Source organism: Eurytemora carolleeae, unplaced genomic scaffold, assembly GCF_000591075.1.
Source record: "Eurytemora carolleeae unplaced genomic scaffold, Eaff_2.0 scaffold1168, whole genome shotgun sequence".
Lineage (NCBI taxonomy): Eukaryota > Metazoa > Arthropoda > Copepoda > Calanoida > Temoridae > Eurytemora > Eurytemora carolleeae.
In genome coordinates, this window is record NW_019397533.1 from 831 (window position 1) to 14,448 (window position 13,618).

The following is a 13,618-nucleotide window of genomic DNA, read 5'->3' on the forward strand; positions in this document are numbered from 1 at the left end:
TCTAAATAGGTATATATATACTATATTTCAAATGTTTGAAAATGTTTAAACATAATAGAATACGTTAATAAATGTTCAAAATGTTTGATAATGTTTAAACATGTTTAAGCTATATTTGAAAATATTTGAAAATGTTTTAAATTATATCTGATATGTTTGAAAATACTTTAAAATGTTTAAAAAGGTTTGAAAATGGTTGAAAATATTTAAAAATGTTTGAAAATATTTAAAAATGTTTGAAAATGTTTGAAAATGTTTGAACATATTTGAAAATGTTTAAAAAGGTTTGAAAATGTTTTAAAATGTTTTAAAATGTTTGAAATGGTTTGCAAATGTTTGCAAATATTGTAAAATGTTTTAAAAAGTTTGAAAATGTTTTAAAAAGTTTGAAAAAGTTCCTAAAATCTGTTTCCTCTGTCTCTGACACTGTCCCCCCAGGATGTCTCCATGAGGATGGTTTCCTAGAGAATCCACGTCGTTTACTCAAACAAACTCCTGGCAAATATAAATTATAATTAAAAACCATGAAATGTAAAAATTAGAAAGATGATGTAAAACTGTAAAAAAATCCATACCCCAGAATGTTTACTGCAAGGGATTGTTTATTTTTCTGTATATCATGATTTATCTCTTATATTGATTTCTGATATTTACATCTTTTACCACACCAAATGCAGCACACATTCATGAAGTGTAGTACACATACACACTAAACTTACCAAAGTTCACAATGACACAGAAATTGTATTTTCATGTACCTAAATGTACTTCCAACCCCGGTCCCATTTATGACCAGAAATGGAATTACATGGACAAGATCAAGGTTATAATGCAAGGAAAATTATTTCAGAGGTGTGCGGATCTTTTGTACTGCAGTATACTGTCTCTGGGCGGTAAGGCAAACACAAGATGGATGTCGAAGCCTGACATGGGTTCCATCTTTCACATAAAAATCAATAAAATATTCTGGTCATAGGAAACTATTATGTGAATTATCAAAATTATCAAAATTTAATGCTTTTAACCTCCTCGGATACTAAACGAACACTGATGCATCTATTTTTGTTTACAAACTGCGCCCTGCGAGAACTGGTTTCAATATGTACGCAGAGTATACGCAACTGCAATTAAATTTCCTTGCATTATAACCTTGGGCAGGATTAAACTGCACTGTATCTCAACCCGCCCAAACCAAACTTCCTCATCAGTATTTCAGATTTAAACAGACTTTTTTACTTCTTATTGTTGGTTAATAATTGTACAGGGTGTCCCACGAAACATGACAGACTTTTTGTGCAGTTTATTTAGTTAAAATATATTTTACTTTGAACTCAATTTAACAACGATTTGACTGTCATATACATTTTTTATTATTCTCTTTAGTATCAAACAACTTAAAAATCATGGAAGAAGACATTTCAAACTATTTACCAACTGTCATATTCCGTGGTACACACTGTAAGTTCAGCGTATTATGTTTAAATATAGAACATGGTATACCATGCACCTGAAATACGGTGGTTAACATTCTTTTATAAGGAAGGACAAATTCAGTTCCAGAGATAAGAGAGTTCAAGGAACTATATACTATGTACTGAAATGGGAGGAGATCAAAACAAAGAATTCAGGGGCAACGCATCATTTTTGAGGGAAAAGGCCCCAAGGAGTAGAATAAGGATATATTGCTATTGTATTTTCCTTATTAACCAGAAAGCCAAAAATCATAAGTATTCGCTCAACTTGATATATTAATTTGTCTTTTGTTGGACTTTAATATCACATCAGAGCTGGTAGTCCTTTCCCTTCAATTTCTTTGGGGGCAATGGGTTTGTTTACATTCCACCCAACCCACAGTGTACAGTACATAATATGCGTATATCTGAGTTGGGCGTTCCTGTATATAGTTCCTTGCAGCATGTTAATAAATTGTGTACAACTGGAGTACACGACCAATAAGAAAACATTTATACTCAGCCTTTAAAGGGACTGTTTACTCATTTGAGTAATTTGAGAGTAAACTAAATAGCCTATTAGCTATTAATTGGTATTAGTCTTACTTTTTAAAGATAACTGTGACCTGAAAAAAAGCCGATTTATCGATCAGAATTCCAGCGCAAAGGTATGAAACCTTTGCATTTACACTATTTGGTGCTTTTTGTCATAGTCATGGATTTTTAAAAATTTCAAATATTAAATTAAATTGTAGTATCTAATAATTAATTGTAGATATCTTAATTTTTTCCCAAAATCATTTTTAAATTGCCTTTTTTATTAAAATAACTCATGTTAAGCATTTGACGGTTTGATACGTTTTCCAGAAATTTCCTGATTTATTGAAGAGTTGTAAACTTGGAATCTACAAACCGGTTTGTCTGAGAGAGAAAGTCGTCTTTGTATAAACGTTTTGATTTCTTAAATCTTGTTAGAACACGAAAAAACGTTAATTTCATGCTAATTCTAAAATCAAAAGTTTTTATATTTGTTATATAATGGCTGACTCATGATGTCATTGAAATATGACAATTTAAAACTTTATTGGGCTGTTGCTCCTGAAAAAACGTTTAAATAGTGTCTATGCAAAGGTATCATACCTTTCCGCTGGAATACTAAACGATTAATTGGCCTTTTCTCCGGTCTTAGATATCTTTGAAAAGTAAGACTAATAACAATGAATAGCTAATAGGCTAATTAGTTTACCATGAAATTACTCAAATAAGTGAACAGTCCCTGTAAATACGAAATACAAATCTTTTAAAAATAGACTGAATTTATATTCATTATATTTATGTTTCAACTTAGAATTATTTAAAGACAAATCTTTCAACCGGTTAGAAAATAAAACGATCAGACATATGACCACGACAAATGAAAATCAATTTAATAATATTGTTCTTTTATTTAATTCATAATCAGAGTGATTTTAATTTAGTTGGAGAAAATTTTCAAGCTTTAATAACCTATCGGAAAAAATCAAAATTCACTCAAATTGTTTTAAAATCGTGATTATGAAGCGGGATACATTTTTTTTATGGAATTTATCATTCTTCCTCACTTCATCGTGAATCTCATGATGAACTTGCTATAAAGTAATCATCGTGCTATAAGTTAAATTAGCTGTACATTGTAGCACGTGTGCTATAGATTTGATTGGTTTCCAGATTTTCTCCATAATTTAGGATATTTCCAAAATATTTTTTTTCAATTGAAATGAAAATAAAATTGAAATCAACTTTATATTTTGACTTCTGCTTTGTTTCAAAGCTTATTTGATCTAGAAATAGGCATTGCAATAAGACAAGTACACAAACTTTTCATAAAATTTAAGTTTGTGTCAAAAACTCGAAGTTCCTTTGTGAACAAAATTATAGAAACAGCAAAGGAAATCATGATAATGAAATAATCGATGCTACGGTTATGACTATGGCAGTCATCGATAACTTATTTTAAGAAATATGTTCCCAAACAGTAGATTAGTCTAGAAAATATTTTTTTTAACTTGTCTTAAATAATTGCAAAAAACGTTTCTTCTGTTGAATGAAAAAACTTGTGAAATAAATTAAACAACTTTACGCTCTTATTTAAAATTTGTACACCTTAAAATGTTTTATTAAATATTATTAAAATTATTATGTTTTAGTATTAAATAAATCCTACATTTGTTCTCTAAAATACTGCCTTTTTCTAACATCGTACCTGGAATCTTTCCGGCGCCGTCCTTTAGAAACAGCTCCACCCTGTTGCTTGTATTACAGATCTGATCAGCAACTCCTGTTTCCTCTCCCACCTCCTCTCCTGTTTCCTCAACAGGATCTACAGCTATTGTAGGAACTACTGTTTCAGACATACTGTCGACTGGGCCATTAATCTCACTAGAAGGGGACTATTTATCAGGTGAACTCGTCCTTTTTTGAAAAATTCTCTTGTTGCTTGAAGGTTGGCCCGGTACTCCAAATAAGGCGTAGTTTACAGTGCGGTGGATTGCCCTGTGATTACTTCGTATAGCATGTACTGTACAAAATTCTTACGTCATAGCCCGGCGGACTGTTCGGTACATCAAATCAACCGCAGCTAACACTTGAAAAATATATCTGAAATAATTTATTTGCAGGGTCCAGACGAGTTATTGAATCTGATAGATCGGCCAGCATCCGTCTCATTTTCCACCTTACATTCATTAAACATAGTCAAATATTTCCACTTAGTTTAAATGTATGTTATGTCTGAATCACTAAATCGGAAAGGATAGGGGGTGTTCCGTTTTGTAGATTTCACCTCTTTTTACAATCTATTTTGTAGATTTATTTTAAGAAATATAAATTTTGTAGATTTCACTTTTTTTGGTGGATTGTTGTAGGTTTCACTTTATGTTGCATCACATTCATGTTACTTTGAATTGCAAAGCTGATGCAAATAACACTAATCTGTCTTGGTTAAGCTTTTTGAAAAGATTTTAGACATTTACAATCTAAAATGCAAGTTAAGAGGTCAGAAAAGTGATAAATTACAGATATTTTGTCAAAGTAGATCCATACATTAAACATTTTACGTGTATTCGCTCGTTTTAAGCTTTCGCAAAATTTGTTTTTTAAATTTGTATTTCAACTTTAAGAATGTTTTAGAGAAAGATTATGCAACAATGATTTTTTTTTAATTTAGGGAACTCTATCAAAATAAATAAAATGTGCAATTTGCACCCTTTTCTGAACATACATTTGCTTATACCTTTCATCAATCTAAATTGCATAAATTGCACAGGCTTCTTGTGCAGAAACATTTGCTATACAGAACACAATGGAATAGGTAAACATTATAGCAAAACATAAGTTTACTTGAAGTTGTGAAGAAAAGCAATTAGTTTTACAAGATACTTATTAACTTTAGTGAATGGGTCTGTTTACACTGCACAATTGCTGTATCTCAAACAAACTCATTGGACTTTTAAAATTTTTAACTTGATTCTAAAAGTCATTTTCTTATTTCAGAGTTTTCTGGTTATCATAGTGTACTAAATTTGCCAACAAAAGGTAAATTCTGCTTAGCACAGAGAAGCCTATATTGTTTCCCTGCTATTAAAAGTTATATAACTAATTCAGCAACTAGCTGTATTTCTAGACTTGAGCCTATTATTGTGCTGGAGCAGTCTAAATTCCAATCATATTTAACAAATTAAAAATCACTAATTAAATTTCACATTCTTAAAACTGACAGCTATGATGGATAAAACCATGAATAGGCTCGTAGCGAGGTATTTACTAAATGTTTAATTGTTTAACTTAAGGTATAACTGTAGTATCTGTATGCAAGCTAGGTTGGAGGGACAACTGTTCTGACCGTCAAGCAGTCTCTAGATATACTGCCCAACTAGAGAGTACACTCTACACACCATACAATCTACACACCATACACTCTACTCACGATACACTATACACACCATACACTCTACACACGATACACTCTACACACCATACACTCTACACACCCTACACTATACACACCATACACTCTACACATGATACACTCTACACACCATACACTCTACACACCCTACGCTCTACACACCCTACAGTACACCTTACACGCCATACACTCTACATACCATACACTCTACACACCATATACTCTACACACCATATATTCTAAACACCATATACTCTACACACCATACAATCTACACACCATATACTCTACACACCATATACTCTAAATACCCTACACTCTACACACCATACACTCTACACACCATACACTCTACACACCATACACTCTACACACCATATACTCTACACACCATATACTCTAAACACCCTACACTCTACACACCGCGCGTACACCCTACACGCTATACACTCTAAACACCATGCACTTTGCACACACCATACACTCTACACACCATACACTCTACACACAATACACTATAAACAAGTTACAACATAGACTCTACACACGACACAATATTAAGTCATACACTCTACACACATTATTAAGCCTTACACTCTACACACAATACTAGGTCTGTTTACATTGCACAATTGCTGAGTTTCATTCTCACTGGATTTTTGAAAGTTGTAACTTGAGTCTAAAATTCGTCTTTCTATTTCTTTTTTTGATCAAATTTTTTCTAGCAGTCCTAATACGTCACAATTAAATGTATACATTGTTCACAACCCCTATCTCCACTTTCATTTAGTTTACAGGATTACCCGAAAAGGATGAGACTGTAAAGACGACCTGAAAAATATCGTCGTTTAACGGCTAGGAACCATGGATATAAGATTAAAGACAATAAAAATTCCGTACAGTCGTCTCTGAAGTCTCATCCTTTGTGGGTGCCCTGTATTAGTATACATACCTTGCACAACACTATATAAACACTTACTAAAACAGATGCCCCTATATATATAAACACCTCTTTTCAAAATACAATTTAAGAATTTAAAAAAAGAAACAATAGAACAAAGTTATAAATATGAACGACTGTGGTCTGTGAAATTCTAATTTTACACTCTCTGCAGCAAACCAAAATTTCGTTTTAACCTGATGGTGTAAATTCATTAATGTTTGAAATATCTAAGGTCTAAGACATTGGATTGCAAAGATATAGGGATTAGATTTTTTTTTTAAAACTACATATTAATTATCTCCGTATCGAGATTATTTTAAAGATACAAAATTGTTTATATTATTTTTACAAAAAAGGTTGTACGTGGTACTACATTTACATACTTTGTAATTTAGTTTAGAAAGTAGCTTGAATTTGCGGATATATTTTTTTCTTTTTTTCAATATTTACATTAAACTTTGTTTCTTTGGAAAATAAATCTTTTTTTCCTGTATTTTGGACTATAAAATTAAAATAAGTTACAGTATTGCTGGGAATAGAGTTCCCCTTTTTTAAAGGTCGACTTTATTCCCAGGGATTAGAAAATCAGAGTTTATGGCAAAGACTCCATTCCTTTCAGATAAAAATAATAAATATTCAATTTATAGAAAGAAGTAAAATCATACAGAGTTCTGACAAAATACATTGAGATTATTTTGGACAGAGGTAGAGGTTTAAACACAGCAGATCAGAGTTCATCCTTCAATCTAAACATATTTACATGTTAGAGCGACGAAAAAATGGGGTCTCCAACAAAAATATGGGGTCTACAATTAACATCTAGGGGTTTCCAATGACAATATGGGGGTCTCCAACGAAAATATGGGTTCTACAATGAAAATAAGGGGTCTACAATGCAAATCTGGGGGTCTCCTATGCAAATCTGGGGGTCTCCTATGCAAATCTGGGGGTCTCCAATGAAAATCTGGGGGTCTCCAACGACAATTTGGGTCTGCAATTAAAATATTGGGTCTTCAAAGAAAATCTGGGGGTCTCCTATGAAAATCTGGGGGTCTCCAATAAAAATCTGGGGTCGCCAATAAAAATATATTGGATCTGCAATGAAAATATGGGGTCTCCAATAAAACTTGTGTGTTTCAAATAAAAATCTGGGGGCCTCCAATGAAAATCTAGGGGTCTCCTATGAAAATCTGGGGGTCTCCAATGAAAATCTGGGGGTCTCCAACGACAATTTGGGTCTGTAATGAAAATATTGAGTCTTCAAAGAAAAGCTGGGGTCTCCAACGAAAATATATGGGGTCTGCAATGAAAATATGAGGTCTCTAATAAAAACATGGGTGTTTCAAATGAAAATCTGGGGGTCTCCTACGAGAATCTGGGGGTCTCCAATAGCTCTCCAATGATGATGATTTTTTCCAAGACTCCCTTAAAAGCCTTAAATATTGAACTATACCTCTTGTACTGTTCTGCAGTGTTAGCAAACTGCCTGAAAACCCAGGCCACTGTATCTCCATCTACTTGGACTGTACCCAATACAGTGTTAAGCTAAACAAAATACAGATCGTCTATCATATTTGAATTGGTTTGCGGCATTTATCTGTCAATTCAATTTTAGTATGCTTCATAAAACTAAACATGTTTATAGATACACCTTTTCTGGTATCATGTGGTCTGCTTTTTATGCTTTTTAAAATTATCTACAGGGTGTCCCAATAAACATGGGAATTCAGTGACGAATTCGATATCGTCTTTTTAAATAAATCTTTGATTTAGTATGGTGATACCTACTGAGAAAGCTGTAATCTGTAAGAGTTTCGTCTGCTATGTTTACATTTTGTTTGTTTATGTTTTGACTGCATACGGTTGTACTTAGTGAAACAAGAAAATCACTGTATACAAACAGGGTGAACTTGTCCATCTTCACTGTTCATCTTGCGGAGACATCATAGACACATCTTTGCAGTCTTTTACCCTTTTTATAGAATAAACTCTAGCAGACAAAATAATATTATGGCTTTTGAAATTAGGTATTACAATGCTAATTCATAACAAAGACGATTGTCAATTCGTCACTTAATTCCCATGTTTTTTGGGACACCCTTTATTTATCAAAGAATGAAGACAGCCTTCAAGTGTGATAATGTTCAAAAGCGCATGCCTCAAAATAGATTTAAGTTGTGCAGTTGCACTCCTTCCTTAATGCTTGCATGATTTCATTAAAAAACGTTGCAGGAAGACGACAGGCAAAAATGTGTTAAATGAAGACGACATATGATATTGTTAAATAAAACCGACATTAAAATATTACCCCGTCCTCGAAATATTCTTCCACTATTTCATCGGTAGATCTACGTTTCCTTTTACCAGTTGTTCCCTTAACAAACAGTTTTATTAGTTAATGTTAATCATTAAAAGTATAAAAGGAGAGTTTTAAAACTTATTATTGGATTAACAAGTGACGCCAAGCATCACTATTTGGTAGTGTTTTCTATACAGATCTGAAGACTTTAGAATGAGATATCCTTAATCCCGATTACTTAATCTGAGTATCCAATGGACACACTTTTGATTTTCTTCTTAAACCGTTCTTTCTTGAATAAAGTAGAGAAAAATCAAAAACCAGTTTTTCTGAATTAGAGGGTTCCTCCCATTTATGTATATAATCTTAAATGACGCGCAAAATTTCAAATTTATCGGCTTCATATACGCGACTCTGGTTGGTTGAATTTTATACACTTTTCAGAGCCTGCGATTTAAAAGCTTCGGCTCGAGTCTTAATTCCTTAAACGCAGCTTTAAGACCCAATCTTAGACCCAACTCTGACGACAGCTTGTGTCACGTGATTGACAGCTGCGAGATCTTAGGGAGTTAAGCCCAATGAAAATAAAACCGACCTTGGTTGGTTTTAGTGAAGAAAGGCTCAATGTTGGGTCTTATTCTCATCAAAACTCGGAATGCACCAATTCCAACTATGAAAATCCGCCAAATACAACATTAAACCGGTTTTATGAACTAAATTCTGTTGAAAAATAGATGCAACTTAAATTCGAAAGCCCGAGCCGTAAATAAGGCTCAACAACAGCTTAGACCCGAGTCGTATTTTCTTGAATTTTTTAAATCGCCGGCTCAGGATAAAAATACAAGATTAGGTTAGTCTTGATATTAAGCAAAAGAGAGGATCAAGCATTAATATCGATATCCACCATTCTAAAGTTTTCTTTACAGTTCATTTAATATACAAAGGTTATGAATTTACGGAATTATACTGTCTGTTTCCTAAAATGTATGATTCCTTGTATTGACCATAAATTTGTTTATTTCTTTGCCAAATCAATAAAAAGGGCAAAAAATTACTTTATTAAAGGCAGAAGACTTAATTCGACCTTGGAATCGATATGCTAAAATGTTTCCGGTCCCCCTATACAATCGCATCCTTGTAACCCTCTCTGTAATTACTAATTAGGACTTTGTCAAAAAATGAAGAAAATTAAAAGAAATAAAACATTTACGAATTAAAAAGGATTTCTAACATATATCTTTAGTATGTTTCAGAAAATCGGAGTAAAAAGTCGACATTTAGACTTAATTATGACTTTAAATATATCGGTAAAAATGAAGCAATATAAGCAGACCCATTTAATTTGACAAGTGATTTCATGACTTAATACTAGTAAAGCTATTTGTTTAGTAACTTTAGTCCTACTTTAATGTCGTCTTCCTATTCTACATTTTTCTGGTTATCACTGTATCAAATAATTCACTTTCAGAACTATCAAAAAGAAGATAAAATTTATGTTTGATAAATCAACTTTTCATTTTGAACCTGTTTTTCCCTCTAGTTTTTCTACCCTTAAAGTGCATATTCATGGTGCAGTGCCAATTTATATATTAATTATTGCATGTCAGTTAATTAACTATGTTTGATTTACTCCCCCCTATCTCTCTACCCCATCACCATTTTCTCAATTTCTCTTGCATTAAAGGAACCGTTCACTTATTTGGGAGATTTCAGGGTAAACTAAATAGCCTATTGTCTATTCATGGCTAGTCATAGATTACTTTAGCCTGAGAAAAGCTGAAATTAGCATCCAGAGGGTTACCCACAATAAATGAGACTATAATGACGACATGAAACTTTTAATATGTCGCAATGTCGAATTAAGTCTTCTGCCTTGAAAAAAGTCTTTTCAAGGCCTCTTTGCATTCAATGGGTAAAAAACGAAAATTTTAAAGTTGGAGGGAATCAAGAATATAAGGAAACAGACATTAGAAATTTGGCACAGTCGTCCTTTGTAATTCTGTATCTTGAAAAAACGATAAATTCTGTTAGTTCCCTTCCTTGTCTCGACTTATCAATTTTTAGATTTCAAAACAAGAATAAAATCATAATTTTGTAAATTGAACATTGGGAAATTAAAACTACGTTGACAGTCCCTTTAAGACCAATGACCTGCAAGGCTGCAGGCTGCAAGCGTCCGCGTAAAACTAACCAGAACGAAGTGCATCCGAATGTTTTGGAATATTTTTAGTAAAATTTTGATCTCTCGTTCAAAGTTCAAAAGACTTTTTATACTTTAATGACAAGACAAAATAGCCCAACATAAAAGTATAAAATATAATAGACGAGAAATCTACATTTAATTAGTATAATGGAGTCTTAAGTTAGGACTTATAAGACTGTTGTCCAAGACCTTTAGTAAAGAGTGGCGTACCCTACCTGTGTTACGGACATGAGAAAGAACCAGAATAAAGTTGAGCAGAAGAAATTAACGGCGTTCTGTGCAATATGAATCAATATATTCTCAGGTAGCAGTGTACCAATATATACCAGAGCAGGAGTAATAGTGATTCCGGCTACAGTGATCTCTGTTGTTAGAGGATCAAATATATCATTGGGAATATCTTCGACTGCAGCCTCGGCTTCCTCAATCGCTGAAAACATTTGAGAATTAAAAAGATCAAGAAAAATAAGATCTGAAAAAAAAATCAAGAAAAGCAAATCAATATAACATGTTTCGTAAAAAGATCAAAATACATTGGCGTTAAAAAAAATCAAGAAAAATATAACCGTTAAAAACCAAGAAAAATATGGTCCGTGAAAAAAGAACAAGAAAAACACGATATTTGAAAAACATTAAGAAAAACATCATCCGTAGTTAGAAAGATCAAGAAATACATGAGAGTTGAAAATATCAAGGAAAGTACATGATCATTAAAAAAATCATAAAAAACACAGCATAGTTATAAAAATTAATAAAATCGTGACCGTTAAAAAAGATAAAGAAACACATGATCAGTAAAAAAGATCAAGAAACATATGATCCGTAAAAAAGGATTAAGAAAAACATGATTGTTAAAAATGATCGGAAAAAGTATGATCCGTAAAAAAGATCAAGAAAAATATGTTCGTTAAAAAGATCAAGAAAACCCTGATTTGTTAAATAAAAACAAGAAAACATGATCGTTCAAAAATATCAGGAAAATATTATTGTTAAAAAAGATTTTAAAAATATGATATTTACAAAAGATTATAACAAACATGATCGCTTAAAATATTATGAAAAATATGATTGTTAAAAAAGTTTAGGCAAACATTATGAGAAGAAGAAAAAATTATCCGTAAAAAAACAATAAAACTATTATCGTTATAAAAATTAATAATATATCATGATCGTGAAAAACAAAACAAACAAAAAACATGAGTACTAAAAGATAAAAACACATGGGCGTACAAAAAAAGGTAAAAAAAACCGTAACGATCAATTTAGAGTTAAAATGCATATTCTACCTAACTTGCGAAATTGTGAGTAATTACTCCAAATGAAGTAAAATTAAATTATAACTACCAACTGATCCAGCTTGCTTGAATTCCTGTTCAGGATATAGGTTTCCATCAATACTGTTTCCGTATTCATTGTCGTATTCACGATCCAGACAGTTCCCTAGATACAGATACAGATACAGGTATAGATACAGATACAGATACAGATACAGATGCAGATGCAGATACAGATACAGATACAGATACAGATACAGATACAGATACAGATACAGATACAGATACAGATACATACAGATACAGATACACATACATATACAGATACAGACACAGATACAGATACAGATACAGATACAGATACAGATACAGATACAGATACAGATACAGATACAGATACAGATACAGATACAGATACTGATACTGATACATATACAGATACAGATACAGATACAGATACAGATACAGATACAGATAAAGATACAGATACAGATACAGATACAGATACAGATACATACAGATACAGATACACATACATATACAGATACAGACACAGATACAGACACAGATACAGATACCGATACCGATACAGATACAGATACAGATACAGATACAGATACAGATAAAGATATGAATTAATAAAATTTAAAAAAGTTTAAATGACCTGTAATAAGTAGACATAAAAAGACAACACTGCTGAGCAGTTTTGGCATTATAAATTCTAAAAAATAAAATAACTTAAAACAATCGACATTTTTTCCCTGGGTTGATATGAGATGCCACGGTAAAAATCGGGCCCGAACTTTTTTGCCACAAACTCAAATTTTCTAATCCCCATATCTTTACAACGTGATGATGTATATAAACCTTTGATATTTTAAACTTACAAAAACACATTGGCTTAACCAAATTCATATTCATTGGGTTGCAAAGACCTAGAAAGTAAAATATTAGAGTTTGAGGCAAACACTAAATGTCCGATAAATCCTGGTTTATTGAAAATTTCATGTGGATTATAACATGCCCTGACAAGTGACCTACATTAACGTATTATAATTCCTGATTTTAATTCTTGTTTTGAAACTGCTTTTGTAAATATTAATGAAAATTTTCCTTAAAATGTAATCAAATCAAATGTACGTTGAGTAAAAACCGCACATTTGATAATTTTATGGTTAACTTTTTAAAGTTTTGCTTATTAAATAGGTAAACACATATGTTTTCTAATAAACCTTAATTGATTATTCAACTATAGGTCTCTAAGATTACAAAATATATATCAGCTAAGAAACTCATAGAAAATGTTTTTTATGAAGTCAAAATAAACGTACTAACTAACATTTAAAAATGTTGGAGCATATTATACTTCTGATAATCTTGTATGTATAAATACAATAACAGTTTTTTTTGATTTAATCAAATAATCATAACATAATTTATACATATTTCATTGAAATCACGTGTATTGACTTAAAAAGTGTAAAGTAAATGTATAATAAGCT

General features: G+C 31.9%; 2 protein-coding genes across 2 annotated transcripts; both read right to left on the reverse strand.

The window, feature by feature from the left end:
* Positions 1–398: 398 nt before the first annotated feature.
* LOC111714767 (chromatin assembly factor 1 subunit A) lies at positions 399–4,330 on the reverse strand (the record flags this gene model as incomplete). Its single annotated transcript, XM_023489967.1, is given in 2 exon segments — positions 399–495; positions 3,694–4,330. Coding segments are annotated over 2 exon segments (248 nt in total), but the record flags the coding sequence as incomplete, so codon positions are not given.
* Positions 4,331–6,960: 2,630 nt separating this feature from the next.
* LOC111714769 (uncharacterized) lies at positions 6,961–12,833 on the reverse strand. Its single transcript, XM_023489969.1, has 6 exons — positions 12,781–12,833; positions 12,187–12,282; positions 11,058–11,272; positions 8,649–8,714; positions 7,794–7,885; positions 6,961–7,086 (listed from the first exon to the last, which is right to left on the reverse strand). Exons 1-6 carry the CDS (start codon positions 12,827–12,829, stop codon positions 7,068–7,070), a joined length of 537 nt encoding a protein of 178 aa, XP_023345737.1. The 5' UTR covers positions 12,830–12,833; the 3' UTR covers positions 6,961–7,067.
* Between the last annotated feature and the right edge of the window lie 785 nt (positions 12,834–13,618).

What these genes read in the sequence shown, in the direction of transcription:
- LOC111714769 (XM_023489969.1), bottom strand. Translation starts at nt 12,829, where the DNA reads ATGCCAAAACTGCTCAGCAGTGTTGTCTTTTTATGTCTACTTATTACA. An exon ending in TTTATGTCTACTTATTACAG is followed by an intron (nt 12,283 to 12,780) that starts GTCATTTAAACT and finishes ATCTGTATCTAG; the next exon opens with GGAACTGTCTGGATCGTGAA. An exon ending in AAGAATATTTCGAGGACGGG is followed by an intron (nt 7,886 to 8,648) that starts GTAATATTTTAA and finishes TATTTTGTTTAG; the next exon opens with CTTAACACTGTATTGGGTAC.